Source organism: Diorhabda sublineata, chromosome 10, assembly GCF_026230105.1.
Source record: "Diorhabda sublineata isolate icDioSubl1.1 chromosome 10, icDioSubl1.1, whole genome shotgun sequence".
Lineage (NCBI taxonomy): Eukaryota > Metazoa > Arthropoda > Insecta > Coleoptera > Chrysomelidae > Diorhabda > Diorhabda sublineata.
In genome coordinates this window covers 3,900,238-3,920,529 of record NC_079483.1, presented here as the reverse complement: position 1 = coordinate 3,920,529, position 20,292 = coordinate 3,900,238, and the positions used below count along the sequence as shown (strand labels likewise).

Genomic DNA, 20,292 nt, shown 5'->3' with positions numbered 1-20,292 from the left:
CATCTTGCGCACAGCTTTCTCATGTCCAAACTTTCAGTTAATATGCGATGTACCGCATTTTTTGAATTGCCTACTATGTCTGCTAGCTCGCTCATTTTCAGTCCATGATCATCCAGTACCTCTTTGTGGATTTCTGGAGTCTTCACCTCATTTGATCGACAACTACAATGGCGGTGTTCGCAGGTCGTACGGCATTATTTAAACTCTGCAGGAGCAGTCTCGCGCAGAGTAGAATCTAGTTCAACTTTAATATTAGTTGGGATAATGCCTTTTAAATATAAGTATTGTATCACATAACGATGACCACTGATAACGTTCACTACTGATTGCTGCCAAACAAATACTAAACGACGTGGCGTCTTCAAATTTGAAACATATGCTGTATAGATTGTGTAATTTCTAATACAGAGGTATTTTTCAAAAAACTATCACCATCGCGACACAATTTTTGTATAAAAAAATGGAAACAATATTGATCTGACTATACTATACGTTGGACATTATAAACAAATATTCACTTGGGTAAGTTTTAAAAGCATAGATGTTTTCATCTAGACACTCTGTATACTTATCTGATGCATTCTTATTACTATTTGTGAAAAAATAATGAGAATTACACAATTTTATCACATTGGCATTCAAATATATTTCATAACTACAAACAGCCGGATATTAGATAGCCAAACAAAACACTATTTAATAGTTTTAATCAGTTTCTGGTCATGTGTTAGATGAAATAAATTTAATTTAGAAGGTTATTTTTGGAATAGTGTAATTTCCATATATTTGAATATTTATTACGTTTTTAGCAAAATGACTAATTTGATATGAATATTTATCAGAAGGTTTTGAATAATTTAAAGATTCTCTTGAAACAATTGATTGAAATTCCATAATTTCGTTATCTGGATTCAAACTACCGATTTGTTATGAAGTTCAATGTCTTATTAATGCCTACACATCAACCAATTTCACGTTATTTTGGAAAGTAAGTAAAAATTAATTAGCCGCAAAAATTAATTCAAATTGGTTAGATAGGTTCGAACTGTCACAAATTTAAAATCCGAAATAAACTTCTACATATTTTTAGATATTTCAAAGATAACCAGAATTTGACGTATAACACTGAAAAATAGCTTATAGATAATCCCTTAGTGAGTAAGGTAAATAATACCCACGAATGATGATAATGATAACATAATTAGAAATATTTTTGACAAAAAGATGGATTTCAGTACAATACCTTTGAAAATGAATATAGTTTTTATCTATCAGATTAAAATTTTGAAATGTGTAGACTTAGACTTAGACTTAAAATATATTTAATTCTCAAAAGGAGCTGATCTTCAAAATAATCTATCTGCTTTTCCTTCACATCTTTCTTCCAAAATACGTACTTCTTGTTGGAGTTCTAGATAAATATTGAATTTAGTTACTGGCATAAATGTTTTTCATACAATGGATTCTGTTTCATTGATTGGTAAAACCAAACTTAATGATTAACTAGTGGTTGTCACACAAAACTCAAGTTAAAAGAGTTGAGAAACTACACTAAACAGAAAAGACCGAGAAAATAGCCATAGAGACAGAAGAGAAACTACATATTAGACGCTTAACTTGTGAAGATTAGAAGGAACTTCAGTAGGGGTAACTTCCAAAAATTGGTTCACCCTTTAAAATCGCTTCGATTTGCAATAGTATTTATTTTTGAAGGCTACCAAGAACACACATCTAACGTTAGAACAGAAAAAGAAGGGAGTGAAGTTCTTAACACTACGATGAAAAAAAAAGAGGATAGGTGAATATTACAACTAAACCTATGGAAGTAGGATGAAAAGATACGAATAAAGAAGACTAAGGACCTCAACGGATGAGATAAGTGGGTGTTATGAAGGTCATCCCGGAATGCACCTCTATTTGAGGGGTACATTTTGGAAGGCGATTAATGTGTATATGTATCTATAGGGGTTGAGTAAAGCATAGTCTTGGGTAACACTTGGACTTGGTATGTCGGAAATACCGATTAAAAAACCTCCTCTGTTTCTATCTCTGCTTGCCCTAGGAAACCGTCATCAGGCATTACTTCCTGATAGGTATGATTTAGTTGTACGGCTCTTTTGTTAATTTCTGCATTCATTTTCATTTTTCTGCTCTTTATTTTATTTATTCAATACGCAGTTCTTTCAGTACTTTCGCCATGAATACGCTTGTTGCAATCCAAGCGTTCTCTGATGATAGCATAGCTTAGATCACATTTCCAGAAATTACCCTTACATGTACGACAAAGCATTCAGTCAGGGTATTCAGTCGATAGACTGGTGTAATTTTTTGTCATTATTACTGAAATTAATAATAGATGGAAAAATCGAAGGAAAACGTGGATCTGGTCGCAGAAAACATTCATGGTTAAAAAGCATACGCGATTGGACTAGGATGAGCACATCATCTTTAATTCGCACCACTTATGACCGAAATAAGTATTCTGAAATTGTTGCCAACCTTCATTAAATGGAGATGGCACCCAAAGAAGAAGATTACTAACAAAGATGTAACAATTGACGATAATATGTTATTGGGCCCCTATATTAGGCATAAATCGAGATATTTTTTACTCCAAAAGCTTTCTCACTCGATCAGCTAACTGCTTGAGGCTCAATCTGCAGTCGATCATTACTCCCAAGTATCAAATGAACAGGTGAGATTTAAAGCTATGTTTTCGTTCTGGTAATCAACGTCGCCTCTATTCTATGCCCTGTTAGTTTCAAGCCGAGTATGTACATCATCCTACAACAATTCTTTAGGTACTTCTCTATTAATTTGATAATCTACGGAGCTGTTAATTATTACGTACTTAATAATCCTGTTAGAGGAGTAGCTAGATATCCTAGTTTGAAGATATTCGTCCATGTTGCGACGAACCTCCATAATGCAGTTCCATCTGGATGTGCTTAAGACGTTTATTATGTCAAGCGTCATCACAAGACAGTATTTTGTATTTATAATGACGACGAGATTAATAGCCTCAAGGGTGAAGTGACCTCTACGACTGGTTTTGTGTAGTATACGCCAATGGATTTCATAAGCCACATCCAACATAAAAAGTGATCGGAATGCTTTTCCCGTTGCCTTATTTCTTTTGGGTATAAGCATTAGTACCTACTACTTCCACATGACATGGAAGGTTCTTTCATCAAGGCAAGCATTTCATACATCTAGAAACTGACCAGATGCTGCTTTGATATCTGCTTACAGCACGATATTTGTAATTCTGTTACCATCAACTTGTACGACTTACCCAATAGTACAACCCTACTTCATCAAGAAGCTTTTGTCAGCATTGCTTTTCGTTGAGATTGATAATTTTGAATCTATGTATTGTCACTTTGTATTTTGTGTTAAGCATCTCAAAGTTAGGTTTCTTTTATCTAGTGAACTGGTAGTTGTCTTTGAGTTCTTTGAGTTGAATTTTTCAGCTTTTAATTTTTTTGTACCCAGGCCAGGATATTTTTGTGTAAGACAACCAAGACTTTCACCATTCTTTAATAGATCCTTGGGAAACTGTTTCGTGAATAGTGGCGGTAAAGTTTTAGGATATCTTTTAACAAAAGAATAATGTACTTTGACCTGCTTTCCAATGACTAATTGTTCTACAGTATGTCACTTGCTAGTGTTATTTATTACTTTTATCACATAGACAAATATCAGAAGAACTTTGAAACATAAGATCCACAAAAACACACATGTTCATCCTATTTCCTCTATAATAATAAGAAGTATTGTTAAGTGCTCACAGTATTAGATTTTTATACCAATGATAGTATCAGTTTGTTACAGAAAATCTAATACATAATGGAGGAAATAAGATCCAGCCTGCCTCCAAAGAAAACATCTCCAAGGGACAGAGCCAATATAATTTCTGTTCTATTTTTTTGGTGAGTAATTTTTTCCAGATGTGATCCTTCTTCACGTATGTTTTTCAATATGAAGTGACATTTAAATAACGAGAATTTGATAACAAACGTTGCATTTACAGAAAATGGTATATTTTAAACCGTCACACCTTTAAGCACCATGGAGGGCTACGCACTTACTCCACCTCTTTTTTCACTTCTAGCAGTAAGCCTGGAAGTCTTTAAAATAACCAACGTCAACTGATGAATGAACTCATACGACTTACATCAACTAACTTTCATTTTCACTTTCATTTTAGGCTATAGTTCACTAGAGCCAGATCTGTTCTGTGTGAAAAGTGTGGGAGTATTTCAATGTGAAAACTGATCAAAACCGTATGTGCTAGCTCGTTTGCCTAATGAAGAATTCTTACGTGCTGTAGATCTGGTTACAAACAAGATGAGGCTATTAAACAAAGAGACTGGCGCCGTGAATTATTCTATTCTGAAGTCATACCTTACTCATTATCAAATTCATTGAAAACTTCTCTTGAATTTCTAAATTCCTTCATGCGATTCACACTTCTTTGAAACAGTGCTAGAAGTCTTTTTCGGTGACGTGGAGTGGTAATTATGTAAAGCACCTTTTTCATATTAAGTACAGTTGAAGTACATATGCCATGTAGAATTTGAATTTTTCCATTATATCTGAGCCAGAGTTTGAATCCGGACCAGCTTGGCTAGCATTACAATACGATGACTAGTATTGAAGTATACATAAGTACACATTCAGTTAACAAAAAAATGTGGCCTAGTTTTTCTGTCTAAACATGGAACCAGTACCAACAGATATAGTTTCTTCTTCTCATTACACTCTTTGTTTTATGCCTGCAGTACAATGTCTAGTAATAACTTCAATTGTCTTTTGCATTGAATACTTTGTGAATAATTTTATCTTCTTTGATTTCTTTTCTTCAAAATCCTTTACCAAACTTCTCGGGATATCGTACAATCACTTTTGTTTGACCATATATTCTGATGCTAGGGTCTAATTCTGTCAATACCTAATTTTAACAATTCCATTGTTGGTAGTCCTCCGAAATCCTCTACCTTCGACATATTTTTCACAAACTTATCTGCTTTAGAGTTCCTTTCTGCTCCATAGTTTCCAGAAATCCGATTTACTTTAATGTCACGAGTTCAGCTCATCGCCACTTATGATTTAGTTGCTTTAAATATTAACTTTATGAGTTGTTGTTTTGATTCACTACTTTTTCTTGACAATATGACAATATTTTCATTTGCGTAAATTTCTACTTGAGAATATCACATCCAATTTTCAATCTGTACTATTTCCATATGCTTAAATCAGTTTGTTTTACTGTGTTCCTCAAACTAATGAAAATAAATGAGGGCTAGATTATAGTCATGCATTAATAACACATTTTGTTTTAAGCTACAACTAATGAAAAATAAATTCTTAAAGCTGATTTTATTTGCTTTTAGTTGGCTATTACCTTATTTTGTGAAAGGATATAAACGAGAACTCACTGAAGATGATATGTACAGAAATAGAAAACAGCACGAATCTAGTGCTTTGGGAGACGATATAGAAAAGAGATGGAAAAGACATGTAACTAAAAGTAAAAACCCTTCGTATGCAAAAGTATTAATTGGAATGTTTATGTGGGAAATCATCTTACTAAATGTGTTAGTCATCATAACAGAATCTATTAAGTAAGTATTTTTATTAAACATATCATTACACTTCAATACCATGTATAATGTAACAGAAATTAAAGAATGAAGATACAGTAAAAACTCGATTATCCGGCTATCAACTGTGACCAATTCAGTAATATTGACCCAAGTTACGTGTCGCGTCTAAATAATTGAAAATTTTAAAGCGTAAGAGAGTGGTGTTATCACTTGAGGACAAAATAAATATCATTGCTTCATTAAAAAAGGGAGAAACCGGCCGTAAGTTAGCTGATGATTAAGGTCTAGGTAGGTACATCCACGATAAGTGATGATTAAGAAGAATGTCGATTCAATTTTATTGTACATCTGCAAATTAGATAGTGAAGACGAAGAGTAAACATCGGAAAATGATGAAGAAACCTAAAAACGAATTTTTAGAAGACGCTTTGTATTGTTGGTTTTTACAAAAACAAGGTGCAAAAATGTCAGCAAACTCCTTTGAAGACGAATTTAAGAAGAAATTGGCTGAAAATAACTATGACTTAATTTTTTGTTTATAATACTGATGAAACCGGAAAATCATTACCTTCAAATCTTCAGTTTCTAGGCGAGAGAGTTCATATTCAGGATATAAAACTTGCTCGGAAAATCAAAAAAGCCCAGTTGTTTTATAATTATCAGAGTGCCCTTAATTTATAAAAATCAATAAAGCGCATGGATAAACTCTGTAATATTCATTGACTGGTATGACAATACTTTTATCCCCGAAATAAGAAAAAACAGAATGAAATTGGCAAGCAAGGAAATGTATTACTTTTACTGGATAATGCTCCAACCCATCCTTCGGTTGAATTGTTAGAGAGACAATATGGAAAGATTAAGGTAAAATGTTTGCCTCCTAATATGACACCCTTGCTAGGACTTTAAACAAGGCTTGGAACAGAGTACTTAATCGGGAAAATGAAAATTCAATAACCAATACGGATGATTTTATTTTGAAGGATATGAATGAGCTGATGTTTAAGATACAAATTTGCCAGGATTGTGATGATGATATCTAGATGTGGAAATTATTGTAGAACCATCTCATGATGAAGCACTTCAGGCTCTGGAAACAGTTTTCAAATGGTTTGAAAAACAAGCAGAGAGTAATACTCTTAGTTTACTACAGCTGAAACGAACTCGTGATATAGCAGCAATGACAAGAAAAAGTAGGTTACGTCAAATGCCAATTACCAAATATTTTTAACCAAATTGAACTTATTATTATTTTGGATTATTAATATTATTATTTATTAATAAATATTACTGTTATTAAACTTATTTTATTTCATAAAACCCGCTTTTCTTTATATATTCGATTATTCGAATCCCTAACGACAATTAGTCCGGTTAATCAAGTTTTCACTGTATGTTGCGGCCAAATTATTCAAATAGTAGAAAAAATTTATTTACTTCGTTACATTAGTTCACCGGTTTTTCGAATGAATCACCCTGTATTCTATGTGAGTATTTTTTTAGTATACGTACATGTTCTGATCATCAAAATAGGTGTACGAAATGACCTCCAAAGACATCTGTGTACGCTCAAAAACAATAATTGAAAGAGTTATTCACATTTCGAAGCATTTCTATAGAAACAATCCAAAATTCATTCCGTGTTCCATCCTTCATTCCATCCCTTGGAGGTATTTTATATACTTCATTATCAATGTGACCCCAGGAAAATAAATCAATTTTATTAAAATCTAGTAACCTCGGTATTCACAGTCATCTTCCATTGATAAAAAAGAAGTATGTTGGTGATTCATTTGAAAAAACCGAGAAAACAATGTAATAGTATTTTGATCCAGTCTGTATCAGATTTTATATCATCAAAATAAACAATTTTCAAGGATATTTACTATTATTCGAATGCTTTGGCTGCAACAGATAGAGTGTTCCATTTATAAAAATGTTATTTTTATATGGTACAGTATTCTGAAAGATTGTAAATAATTTTAAAATGTAAAGACTATTGATAGCTGCAATCACTCAAATGTTTAAATTGATATCTCAAAGTACTAAGGAGGCAGAACTGTATCACACTAATCAATCACCCTGTACAATAGATTATAAATGACCAATAATTTTTATCGAGTAGTTATCAACGATTTACCCATTCAAGGATTTTGCACTAAAGCTTAATACTAATAAGCTATTTTTATGTTGAAATGTCGAAAAGTATGAAAACCACAAATCTCAGTAATCTAATCATAATAATCAAAACAGCCATTTGGGGGAAATAAATATTTTTTAAATTTCAAAAAACCTTGGACAAATGAAACAATGAAAGGATCATATAATAATGACTACAACCTGATTAACTTGATCAGTTTCCAAACAATAATGAACGTGATCCGGGTTAGTTTCCGAACATCCAGATCAAGTTCGGGTTAACCCGAAAAGTGATTGGTTCTAATTTGAGATAACCGAGCTAATCAATATTTTTTTAACTTGAAAACTGAAGAGAAGCTCTTCCTTTATAGCTGGCATTTTTTGACGTTATATCTATCTTTCAGAGATAATTATTGAATGGAATTATCAATTATCTAAATAAAAGCATCATTGATTTTATTTTTTATCTAATATTAAGTCAGATTACTATGTGATGCATGGCCGTGTGATTGGAGGTTTTGACATATACTTTCTTTCTCAATTCATTTCTATCCTTTATTTAATCTTCCATTCTCTCAAATTTCTCTCCTTTGTCTTAGCTGCTTTTCTCACATTTCCAATTCATGATTTTTCTTGTTCCTCCACCATAATTTCTTTTTTTTTGTATTCTGTTTACGAGTATTCCGCATATGTGGCCAAACCGTCTCAGTTGTGGTTCATATATTTTTTCTACCACCGTGCGTGAAGTACGTACTATAGACAAACTTTCTATTCCGTAAAGAAACATACTTTAAGTAGTCGTGCTTGAAAAACGTATTATTAAAGTCTCTATAGTATAGTGGCTATAGTTCGAGTCACATATGTGGGAGGTCCCAGGTTTAAGTCACGGTAATTTCATTTTGTATCGTCTAATTGCAAAACCGGTCATCTCCATAACAGAAAATTTTTCAGGAGAGCCTAGGGAATTTGAAATAGGATCCAAATCTCTTATTGTGTAGTAGATTGTTAAGTACCATAGATAATCTGGGAGAAGGTGCAGAGAGGCAGAAATTCAAAATTATAGTTAGGATTTGGCTGGTTTTGAAACCCATTTTGGAGTTGGCTGGTATTACAGCAAACTAAACCGTATAATATCTACAAAATTAACATCAAATATCGGGGTTTTGGTTGAGAAAAATCATTCACAATGTTTCTGTGTAAATAAACTTTATTTCAGGTTGGGTAACTTATGGAAAAAATATATTTGTATATAATATAGTTAAAACGAAACTTTACACTCGATAGGCTAAATCATGTTCCTCAGGCTCGCACCTGATGACGTCATTATTCTCCAAGGATTCGTCATCTCTTTTCCCATAGACTTCCTCGTTGCCATCCAAGTCAGCCAAAATATTCTGTAAAAAATTGATTGGTCGTCTTTGTCCCAATCTATAGACGAGAGGATCACCCCCAAAAAGTCGCGAAACGAAAAACCGACTAATCGCGTTCTAGTCGCTAAAAACCATTGGTCTATATATTTTCGAGGGTGCTGAATACGACATTTATTTTTCTCCAAAGTTGAGGGAACATGTTCAAAATAGAGTTTTAAGTCGAAAATATAGAAAAAATGAATTTTGAATGATTTTTGCTGTTATACACGCTGTGTTTTGGCGAATAATGAATATTTTTTCATGAAATGTTTTTGGCATACCCTTGAACCAATCCAAAAAGTAAATAAATACATCCGAATCCCCCCAAAAATTTTCCGGCTGTATAGAAAATTCCGGAAAATTTTTTTTTAGGCTCTCCCGACTTTGAGCATACGATTGAGGAGTTTAAAATTTGCGAGCTTCGACTCCAGCACCCAAAGAATTATGCAAAATCAATCCTACAGTCCACTTGGAAGAAGTTACATGACTTGCCATTATATGAATAAACATTTATTTTTTCACCTGCTACTTCACGCAGTTTGTCTTTGATGAACGTTGAACGAATATTCAGAGTTTCTTTTCAGTCCTTTCTCGATAATGTTTTGGTGAAATTTATCACAAATATCGCGTAATAAAATTAAATGACCGTCATCCAATTTTTTCTCATAATAGGAAAAAGTCTCGCGAGCTAAGCTAGCATAATCTCCCATGTCTGTATTCGATTTATTTTGGAAGGCATTGAGTGCTTTTGCACTTTGCTTTTTTCTTCGGAGGCGCATCATCATTTGCGTCCGAGCTCCGTTTGAGATAGCTTTTCATTTCGTTCTTCAATGTTTGCTTTTCCCCCGAAACTGAATGAAACAATTTGCCATCACAGAAATTTGTAAGATTACAGCAAAAAAAATATTTTTATGATCAATAACTGGAAAAAAACACAACAGTCTTTCTATGCAATGTTTACAAATTTTTTAGAGGTTAGTTTCTGCAAAAAGTAGTTTACTTACCACAGCAATTAATTTCAATATATCTTTTCGAATTATTGGTAACTTTGTGACAACAAGTAAGCTGTAGACATATTTTATAACGTATTCAAACTTAAAAACATTTCTATCTTTCATTCACTTTCTAAACCTCCACTCAGTCGATTGTTGGCATGTCGTAAGAAAACAAGTGAACACACAAATAATCACATATATAGAAAACAATTTCCTCTAGCGGCATGCCTCGAATTTTTATTTGGAAGTATGTTTCGAGACTATTTTGAGATATTTTTCAACAGATGTATCATTTAAAAATTATATTTTGTTTTTAATGTTAAAAAAAACTATTTTAATTTATTTCATAAATGTTATTTAAAATACGTTCAGTAAACTTTATATGAATATTCAACATTAAAAATTATAAACTTTCATGTATGTCAACAAAATTTTATGCAACCAAATATAGAAACAAGAATAATTCGCTATGAGAGAATTCCCGCATGCGCTACGCGAGCGGCGTCTCGACGCCGAGTCGATGCTCGCATCTTGAAATCGCTGTATCTTTTTTTCTTCTACATATTAAGATCTGAGACTTTCCCAAAAACTTATTCACATCATTAATTTTAATACCATGCAATCAGAAGTAGTAAATTTTAAACTTCCTCACTCAACTTTGTGCATACGATTGCACAGTCGGGAGAGCCTAAAGAAAATTTTCCGGAATTTTTGGGAGGATTCAGATGTATTTATTTACTGTTTGGATTGGTTCAAGGGTATGTCAAAATAATTTCATGAAAAAATATTCATTATTCGCCAAAATACAGCGAGTAGAACAGCAAAAATCACGAATTAATTTTTTCTATATTTTCGATTTTGACCATGTTCCCCCAACTTTGGAGAAAAATAAATGTCATATTCAGCACCCTCGAAAATATATAGATCAATGGTTTTTAGCGACTAGAACGCGATTGGTCGGTATATGAAAAAAATGGGGGTGATACGCTCTCCTACTAGTCCATAATGTTTAGTGAGTAGTTTTTTGATATGATGAAGCTTTACAGGCTTTATTACAGTACTTGTAGTTACGGCATCAAGTCTGCTGCACATAATATTTCTTTTGCTCTTCACCACCGACTTTCTGGCTCCAGGCTCATTTCCTCCCCTTGCACTAACGGTTTATAATTGTTTTTTGTCATAAAAACTCTTTTCGAAGGGGCGAATTCTAAATATCATTGTGAAGGTAGTTCGATGAATACGTTGCTGGCCTACTTCCAATCGTGGTCGGTGTAGGCTTAAACACCGTTCCAATTTTAGCTAAAATGTTTTCATGAGCTACAGGATCAACTAGAGTCTATATTCTCCATATTTCCTATATTTTCCTTAATTTGAGCAAAAACCTTATCTGGAGGGATAAATGAATGTCCAGGAATGAGAAAATGAGAAAAATACGAAAAGATCTAATTTCTGTGTCGACGTCGATTACATGTTGGATAGAAGTGTGAAACGGCTCTTATTGAGATTCCATCAAATAATATTGTTTATTATAAGTCTCGAAAGTTTTGATAAAAAAATAATTTAAAAACAGGTGTTTTAAAAACTATATAAAAACCAGCAATCATGATCGTGGTAGTTGATTGAACAAAAAGAGAATCTGTTTATTCGCCACTCAATTATTACAAAGAGTTGATACTACATGCAATGTCATGAGGTTATGTAAATATGAATATAAAATTAGGACACTTCAATTTAAAAAACACTTGTTTTGTTGTCGACCATGTTTCATTATCAAGTACTGATTTCAATTTTGCTCATTTCAAATCAAGTAAGACATGAAATGTATTCCATTCTATTGTTTGTCTAGGCTACCCTTGAGTAAAATCTATGTATTTGAACGATCTTATTGTAAAAGAAATACTTCCAACAATACAGTTATCATAGAGGTCAAAGTTGATTTAAATATAATAGAATGTGTCCTAAGTATAAAAACTACTTCAGATGTCTCGAAAACTGAATAGTATATGCAATTAAATACAAGGTTTGCAACTGATAAAATTAAGCAATTAGTATTTTTATATCATTGAAGAGTGATATATTGAAAAATAGTGTATTAGCTATATACAGGGTGTTTTAAAAAAAGGTGATCCCATCTCTAGGATAGATAAAAAACTGATAAATATTGGGGTTTGCTCAATAAAATATTTTTCATATTCAGGAAACCACTGTCAACATTGTATTGAAATCTTATACGAATATGTTCGGAAGGTGATACGTCCAATTAATTTTTATATCCGAGTCTCATAGAGGGCGCTAGTTACACGGTTCATACGAAATAGTGTCAAACATAACTTTTCCAATATTAGTTTTATTAAGCAAAATTTCAAATGAACTTGAACATCATTCAATTTTACACCAAAAACTGTTTTCGGAATATTTTTATTTGAACATTATGAAGTAGTAACCGATGCTGGTTTAAAGTATTGATGAACTCATTAATTATTATTATCCATTAGTAAACATTACGTGAATTGGAAATTTTTTGTCCCGTAAATATGACCCCATATATAAAACGGATACATTTAAAAAAATAGAACCGAAGTCTTTTGTTTCTTGTAAAGTCTCACAAAAATCCATTAAGATATTGGAGGCTTTAATATAAAACACTTGAAATTTTGTTTAATAAATCTAATATTTAAGAAGTTATTTTTAATATTACTTGATACAAACCGTGTAACTAGCAGCCTCTATGACAGTCAGACATAAAAACAAATTCATTGGATGTATAAGCTTCCAAAACATATAATTTGAATACAGTGATGCCAGTAGTTGCGGCGAAAACTTCCAAAACATATTCGTATAAAATGTCAATACAATTTTAACAGTAGTTATGGCAAAATCGTAAAAAATGTGTATAATTTTCTTTTTTCAACTCCTTTCATCTTGAATATGGATAGCGTTACGAAAATTTTCCACTGAGCAAACCCCAAATATTTTTCAGTTTTCTATCTATCCTACCTTTTTTGAAACAATTACATTATAGATATAATGCTTTCATTTTTACACACATTTCTTAGTTTATTATGAAGAGGTTGTCCTTCTAGCTGAAGAAAAAAATAAGATGATGTTCAGGTACTAAGTTCGCTTTTCTAACCTTACATTTTACAGTTAGAAACATACGCTATTCGTAAATGCGTAGCACAATGGAACTAACGCAATGCAAAGATACTTATTTTATCAGAGAGCAGAGTAGCCCTCCAAGTAGTTGACTTTGAACTTACTGGAAGCAAACAACAAAGTTATTCTGATCTGGGTACCTGGCGACGCTCGTGTGCACAGCGATGAACATGCTGATCACCTGGAGATGAAAGGTGGGATAACTCTTTTCATAGGCTTCCTGGAATACTGTTAAGTCATGGTCATAAAAAGTGGGAATACGAAGAAATCAGAAACAGGTTTGAAACAATATTATTCTACCAAGGCACAACCATTAAGCAAATATCAGCTGAGTTACTGGTATGCTTACTGGACACCGGGGAATTACCATCTGAAAAATTTCGGAGGAAGGAAACATCCAAACTGCGAGTGCGAGGCTTTCCATAGACAAATACTACGGTACTCACATACCAGCTTCTTAACCTATTACAGCAAGTCTAATGAATCGTATGCACGCAAATTTTTCATATTTCACTGATAAATTGATTTGGTAGTTTTTTTTATTGCAATTAGAAGTTTAATATTTTTTTACACTGGTAACCCCGTTTAAATCAGCTGAATGACATAACTCGCTTGTCAGTTGTCACTTTTCAAAATGACGAGACACTGTCGTACTGTTTTGAATAAATGGTGGGTAATATTTTGTATTTTAACAATAAACATTTAACAAATCTATTATGTTTTTTGATATAGAGTAAGTAGATGAACAACGTATGCACGACTACAGAAATAGGGAAAACCGTGTGTTAGAGAGAGAGCAGCGAGACAATGTGTAAGAGAGAGAGAGAGAGACTTCGTTTTTGCGCATGCGTAAAGTTTCGTTGCGATGAGCGGGAGCGCTGATATACCAGGTCGGTTAAAAGTCTTTGGGTTTTAAAAAATTATATATATCATTATTATTCGCTAATCTTGTAACATAAAAGTATAACGTATAAATAAAAAGAGATTTTTGTCAATGTAAGGTATCACACACGTAATCGAGACAGATTCGTTGCGATGATAACAGCGGGAGCGCTAATCTTGTAATATAAAAAAATCTGCGGTAAACTGATAGCGTCTTATTACTGAAATACAGTTAAAAGTAACGTATACGGGGTGACTTAAAAGTAACATAAAAAAAAACAACAATAACAATAATAATTATTTATTTTAATCATTGATAACTTTAACTTTATAAAAGTATACAAATTCTCTAAGAGCATTGTGTAACATATCGTTTGGTGTAATAGAACAAAATGCGTTTAAAATTTGTAAAGGACTTTTCGGAGAAGGTATTTTTTTACAGAAATCCAAAACATTATAATAATATTCACAAAAATTCAAATTTTCTAACACAGATATACGTTGTATAATTATATTATTTAATTCTAAAATTTGCGATACTTCTTCTTCATCCATGTAATACTCAACACCATGTTTCTTGACTAAAATTACCTTACTGTCATCGTAATTCAATGGGGTGATGGTACAGTAATCTCCACATGGTAATGAATCAGGTTTAAACTCGTCTCCGGTATGAAGAAAGATCTGTTGTGACATAATTGAGATAAAGGTATTCCATTCATAAGTACTGAAAGATATTTTGCTGAACTTAAGATGTTGAGATAAGATAACAGCAGGTGTGAATGATCTTGCAGGACTTATTCCACATTTTACTTCATACCCCGAAATTGGATACTGTGTTGAAAGCAGGTAAATGTTTTCAGACTTGGCAGCAGTCTCATAGTTTTCCAATATTCTATCTAACTCTGAACTGTAGTTACTCGAATCAGATTCGATGTCGACAATACCACTATCTTGGGAACTCATGTTGCTAAAACTGAGTTTGATATCCAATGCTCACTCCAATTTATAGAGAGCTCTTTCAAGGTTTTTTTTTTAGCGCGGCGAACCGGGGGGGAAAAATCTATACAATATCAATATTTTCTATCCAACTGTTGTGTATGCTATCCAAACCAAGCCACTTGACGTACATTTTGTTACCCTTTCTTCTGAGCACCTTTTCAACTAAGTAAATGTCTGGATTCGATGTTTTCTGTAGTTCTTCATGATAGAAGCAGCCGCTGATTGGTGTACCTTGCATGTCTTCAAGTAAATACGTAGCAGGATTGGTAATTTTAACTTTGGTGATTTTGAATAGTTCTGTAGTCCAATTGGGTGTATATCCTTTTTCAAAGACATGCTTTGCCTTGGATATGCGCACAATGTCGCCAACTTTAAATTTTCGTGGACCGGCTATCTTTAAATGACTATAGGTGTTATTCAAAATAGATTTTTCGTTGGATTTGTTGACTTGAGAAGGTTTATATTTTGATGTGGAATGTTTTGTATTGTTATAGTTTTGAGTTATTTCAGGCAGAATATCAATCCATTTGTAGGTGCCATTTAAACTGAAATACTTGTAGAGTTTCGATTTTAGCGTTCTTATAACTCGCTCTGCCATAGAGGCTTTCATTGTACTAAATACGCTATAATGATTTATGTTGTGTTTTCTCATTAAATTTTGAAATTTGCTGTTGTAAAATTCCTTTCCCTGATCAGATTGCAGATTTTTTGGTATTCGTCTAGTGTGAGCGAGAATGTCCGAGAATGCCCGAGTAATCTCCTCTCCGGTCTTCGTTTTTAGTGGACGTGTCCACACAAACTTTGAAAAACAATCAATGACGACCAGTATCATTTTATGATTCCTATTTTGTGATGCAAAATTCCTCATCTCCGCAAGATCCATTTGCCAAAGATCGTCAAGACCCTTAATAATAGTGCGTCTCCGAGGAAATTTTTTCCGTATCGGTTTGTGGAGTTCGTTTACAAGATGAATTTTTTCTTTAGAATACATATTATGACGTACTACCAGCTAGCTTCAGCTCCAGACTGTTAATGCGGTTAACGATATTCGTATTCATAACCTTAATATTGTTTACAATGCCCGAAACGTTAGTTTTCATATCAGAGACGGATCTGGTATTTTCTGTAATTTCTTTTTGTAACTCACGTATGCTCTCAACACACATGTTAATAGAAGCAGTGAATTCTTTTCGAATAAATATTTTGGCTGCAACAATTGACGCGTCAACGTATTTCTTCGTAGCCATATCCCTAGCTGCTACAGGGGGATTTCGCGAAATAAATGTATCAATTTCGTTAGTTTTATTTTGTAAGTTAGTAATGTGCGCCTGTAATATGGGGATTTTCGTCTTATGAAGCTCATTTCTCATTTCGTTCAATTCTACAGCTAAATCCTTTATATCACGGTCTTGTTGCTGCAGCATCACACCATGTGCTTGAATTAATGGCGAGTTGATAGCACGTAGGTCATTCAACTGCACATCAACATATTTTTTTGTTGCAGCATCACTATTTGTTGTCGGTTCCTTAACATTACAAATTTTCATATTTTCAATATCAATATTACCGTCCTGTGTATGAGGAAACGTAATTTTCACTGGTAAACGCGCATAGGACGTTTGATGTCTATGTCCGAATTTATCGACTGGCATAATTAAAATGAACATGTTTCAACTTGTATTATTCTATTATATCAGCCTCCTTGAGTTCATTGATAATTGCTACTATTTCGTTGTCGTGTGATGTATTACCTGCCTCTTTTGAAGCAATCAACAACTTCAAACGTTCCACCAATTCATTCGCATCATCCCAATAAATATACTCCATAGGTTTATCATTATATCTTAAACGATCGATGCCTTTTCCTTTTGCTGAAGGAATCGATTTTAGACGAGTCAATACCTGCGACGATCTATTCGTCGTCGTTAGAGATTTTGTTTTGAATAAAGGTTTTATGATGTAGTGATATTTTTCAGTACTCGACCCCTTAAGACGATCTAACGTGTCTAAATGAACTTCAGTTGTTGTCAAAAGATTTTTATAGTTCTGTAAATCTTGATCATTGTAACTGGGGTCTCGGTAAAATAGAAGCTCATACAAGCCTGGTGTTCCAATTACATATCTTCCTCCTTTGTTTTTCTCAGGTAGTATGTTTATATTACCGGTTTTTCCATCAAATGCAATTCGACGTTTGCCTAATGACCAACCGATTTCATCGTTGTATATCGGACCATAATTTTTATCAATTTTATCATCTTTTTGGAAGTAATCTTCAATGAACTGATGGCTGATGGCTGGATATTGGTCCAAATAGTCTGCGATAGCTTCCTGGGAAATTTCGGGGCGCATCTCTTCTGGAGATTCAGAACGTGTAATATTTCCGAATTCATCGGTTTCGGCCACCGGTTCCGTTTCGAGAAAAGGTGTAAACACATCATCAGGTGGTTCTTCCTTCTTTATTTCCTCTTTTGGATTTAAATTTGTAATCGTTTTTTGTAATGTCTTTGAGGATTGCACAATTTCTTCAAGTGGTTTAGATATCGGCTTGAATAGTTTATTAATAGACTCATCTTGCTCTGATTTACCTAATTTCAACGACAAGTATTTTTTGCGAATCGATCTGGCAAGTTCGGACACTTTTTTCTTGCGCAATGCATTAGCAACCTTATCGTCAGACATTTTGGTATGGACTAAAGATGCAGCTTACAATTTTATATATTTATCGAATCCTTTGCGATACCTACCACCATTAAGGGTAAAATCCTTCATAATTACCAAAGTACCATAGCGATCACACCAACACTTTGAACACACATTTTTGAATGTGTCAAACGTCATGTCTGGAGATACGTGTTCGTCGAATATATGTTTCAAGTTCACCTCATCCTGCTTGAATAACACAATAACATTACAATTGTCGCGAATAAGCTGTTTCGGTATTTTTGAGTATGTTTGACAAAGATATGCAGCATCAATATCTTTATGTCTACACATGGAGTAGTATTCACGAATTTTCTGCTGACCGTCACAGGCTACGTCATCGAATAAAAAGATGGAATTTGGTCGAGCTTTCTCTGGACTAATTATTTCCTCATTGTCTTTAAATGGGAAATACCCAACACCCTTGACTTGCGCTATAACTTCTTGTAGCAATTGATACTTTGCTTGAAATAACGATTTTGAATAGACATAAACATTTTTGAATTTCGCGCCATTTGGATTGAATAGGAGCGCCAGCACGGCATTCGTCTTACCACACCCACTGGGGCCACATATAATGGCACGGAAAGAATTTGGCAACAATTTACCATGTTTGCCAACAGTTGGTGTTGAGGTGAAATCCAGATTTTCAATGGGTATAGTCTGCTCTTGTTGAATTATTTTCATTGTGTGTGTCGTTTTTCGTAGTACTACTCTTTAAATATAGGTGTCACCAATTAAGCGTGTCAGTCTTAATGTTGGTGTTTGAAGGAGAGGGTATTTTGAATTCTCTCATCAATAAACTACCTATTGAACTTCACTTACCTAGCTATCAGTACTGTGGACGTAAGTAAACCACCGCTAAGACTATTTTTTTCCGAAAAAATTAATTGTTTTTTTTTAGCTGGTACAAAATTGGAAAAACGTCTTGATCGTGGAGATCCGGGCATCAACCCCTTGGACGCTGCTTGTAAACAACACGATATTTCTTACTGGAAGAATAAGTCTCTCGAAGAACGACACAAAGCCGATCAGATACTTGAAGATAAAGCTTGGGCACGCGTCAAATCAAAAGACGCTTCAATGGGAGAGAAAGCTGCTGCATTACTTGTAACAGGCGGAATGAAGGTGAAAAGAAAGCTGGGAATGGGTTGTCGTCGTCGTCGCAAACGTCGTTCCTTGCATCGAGATGTTATTCTGAAAGTGGGAAAGTCATTGAAGAGAGGAACATCTTTGAAAGACACCGCAACGTTTGCCTTACGAGCAGCCAAAGCACTTATTAATGAATTTGGTGGCAAAAAAGAAGTCGAGGTTCCTCGAGTAATACCTGTAGCGAAATCCGGAGGTTTCCTACCACTTATTCCTTTGTTTGCCGGTCTTTCGGCACTTGGAGCTTTGTCAGGTGGTGCTGCTGGGATTGCAAAAACTGTCATTGATGCTAAGCATGCGCAAAAGAAATTGGAGGAAGATGTACGTCATAATAAGGCTATGGAACGTATAGGATCTGGCCTATACTTGAAAAAGTATTCAAAAGGTGGATTTGGATTGTATTTAAAAAAACAAAAAAAAAACTAATAAAGCTACCCAATCACGCACTATCTGACTTTGACATTGCGCATTATGCAAAATTACTTAAAATACCACATTTTCGAGGAGTTTTCATGCGAGACACCCTCCCCAAAGGCGGTCCTCAAAGACAAGAATGCGCAGTGGTTAATTTAGATGTTTCTAAGAATAGTGGGAGTCATTGGGTGGCTTACAGAAAGATAAACAACGATGTAGAGTATTTTGATTCATTTGGTAATTTGAAGCCGCCGAAAGAAGTTGTTGAATATCTGGGGGGAAAGAGTGCGAGAATTTTCTACAACAATACCCAATATCAAAACTACAATCAAATAAATTGCGGACATTTGTGTTTGAAATTTCTACAGCAACAATGACGAGCGTAGAACTATTACTACAACATATCTACCATGGAAAAACATTGAATAGTTTTACTGCCGAAGAACTAAAGCACTTTCCCATTGAACATCTAATAGAGTGTGTAAGACCTTGGGAATTGTTGGATATGTGGCATAAACTTCCCAATGAATATCGAGGAAATTTTGAACTACAAATACGACTACCTTGTTTCATCCATTACAACCGGCCTGATTGGACAACACATTGTGATGGTCCTCCGAGTTCTCAAGCCACTTGTTTTCTTTGTAACAATAAATAGAATAAACAAGTAGTATTATTTAAATTCAAAACATCACCCGAATTCCATTAGTCACCATGTCACAGTTGCTGAGAGTAAACAGCTTCAATCATGAATTTACCTTTCAACCTACTACGCCTATTGTGCTCGATCCGAATAATGATTACGAAATAGCTTTGCGATCTTTTCATTCTTATCAC

General features: G+C 33.9%; 2 protein-coding genes across 3 annotated transcripts in view; both read left to right on the top strand.

Moving 5' to 3' along the window:
* LOC130449263 (probable multidrug resistance-associated protein lethal(2)03659) overlaps positions 1-20,292 on the top strand; it is a 58,428-nt gene that overhangs the window by 7,603 nt on the left and 30,533 nt on the right. Inside the window, exons 1-4 of one of the 2 annotated variants that reach the window (XM_056786967.1) lie at positions 702-754; positions 810-988; positions 3,825-3,932; positions 5,397-5,627. In XM_056786967.1, the coding sequence (XP_056642945.1) occupies positions 3,850-3,932; positions 5,397-5,627 (314 nt within the window). In that variant the 5' untranslated portion in view covers positions 702-754; positions 810-988; positions 3,825-3,849. Of the gene's footprint in view, positions 1-701; positions 755-809; positions 989-3,824; positions 3,933-5,396; positions 5,628-20,292 lie in introns of those variants that run through there. The other variant, XM_056786968.1, reaches the window with a different exon arrangement.
* Positions 18,630-19,484, top strand: LOC130449265 (uncharacterized). The gene is made up of 2 exons (XM_056786972.1): positions 18,630-18,738; positions 18,797-19,484. Exons 1-2 carry the CDS (start codon positions 18,648-18,650, stop codon positions 19,465-19,467), a joined length of 762 nt encoding a protein of 253 aa, XP_056642950.1. The 5' UTR covers positions 18,630-18,647; the 3' UTR covers positions 19,468-19,484.

Excerpts from the sequence above, each read along its gene's own strand:
- LOC130449265 (XM_056786972.1), top strand. The coding sequence starts at position 18,648 with ATGTTGGTGTTTGAAGGAGAGGGTATTTTGAATTCTCTCATCAATAAA. Across the intron at positions 18,739-18,796 it reads TAGCTATCAGTACTGTGGAC|CTGGTACAAAATTGGAAAAA; the intron begins GTAAGTAAACCA and ends GTTTTTTTTTAG.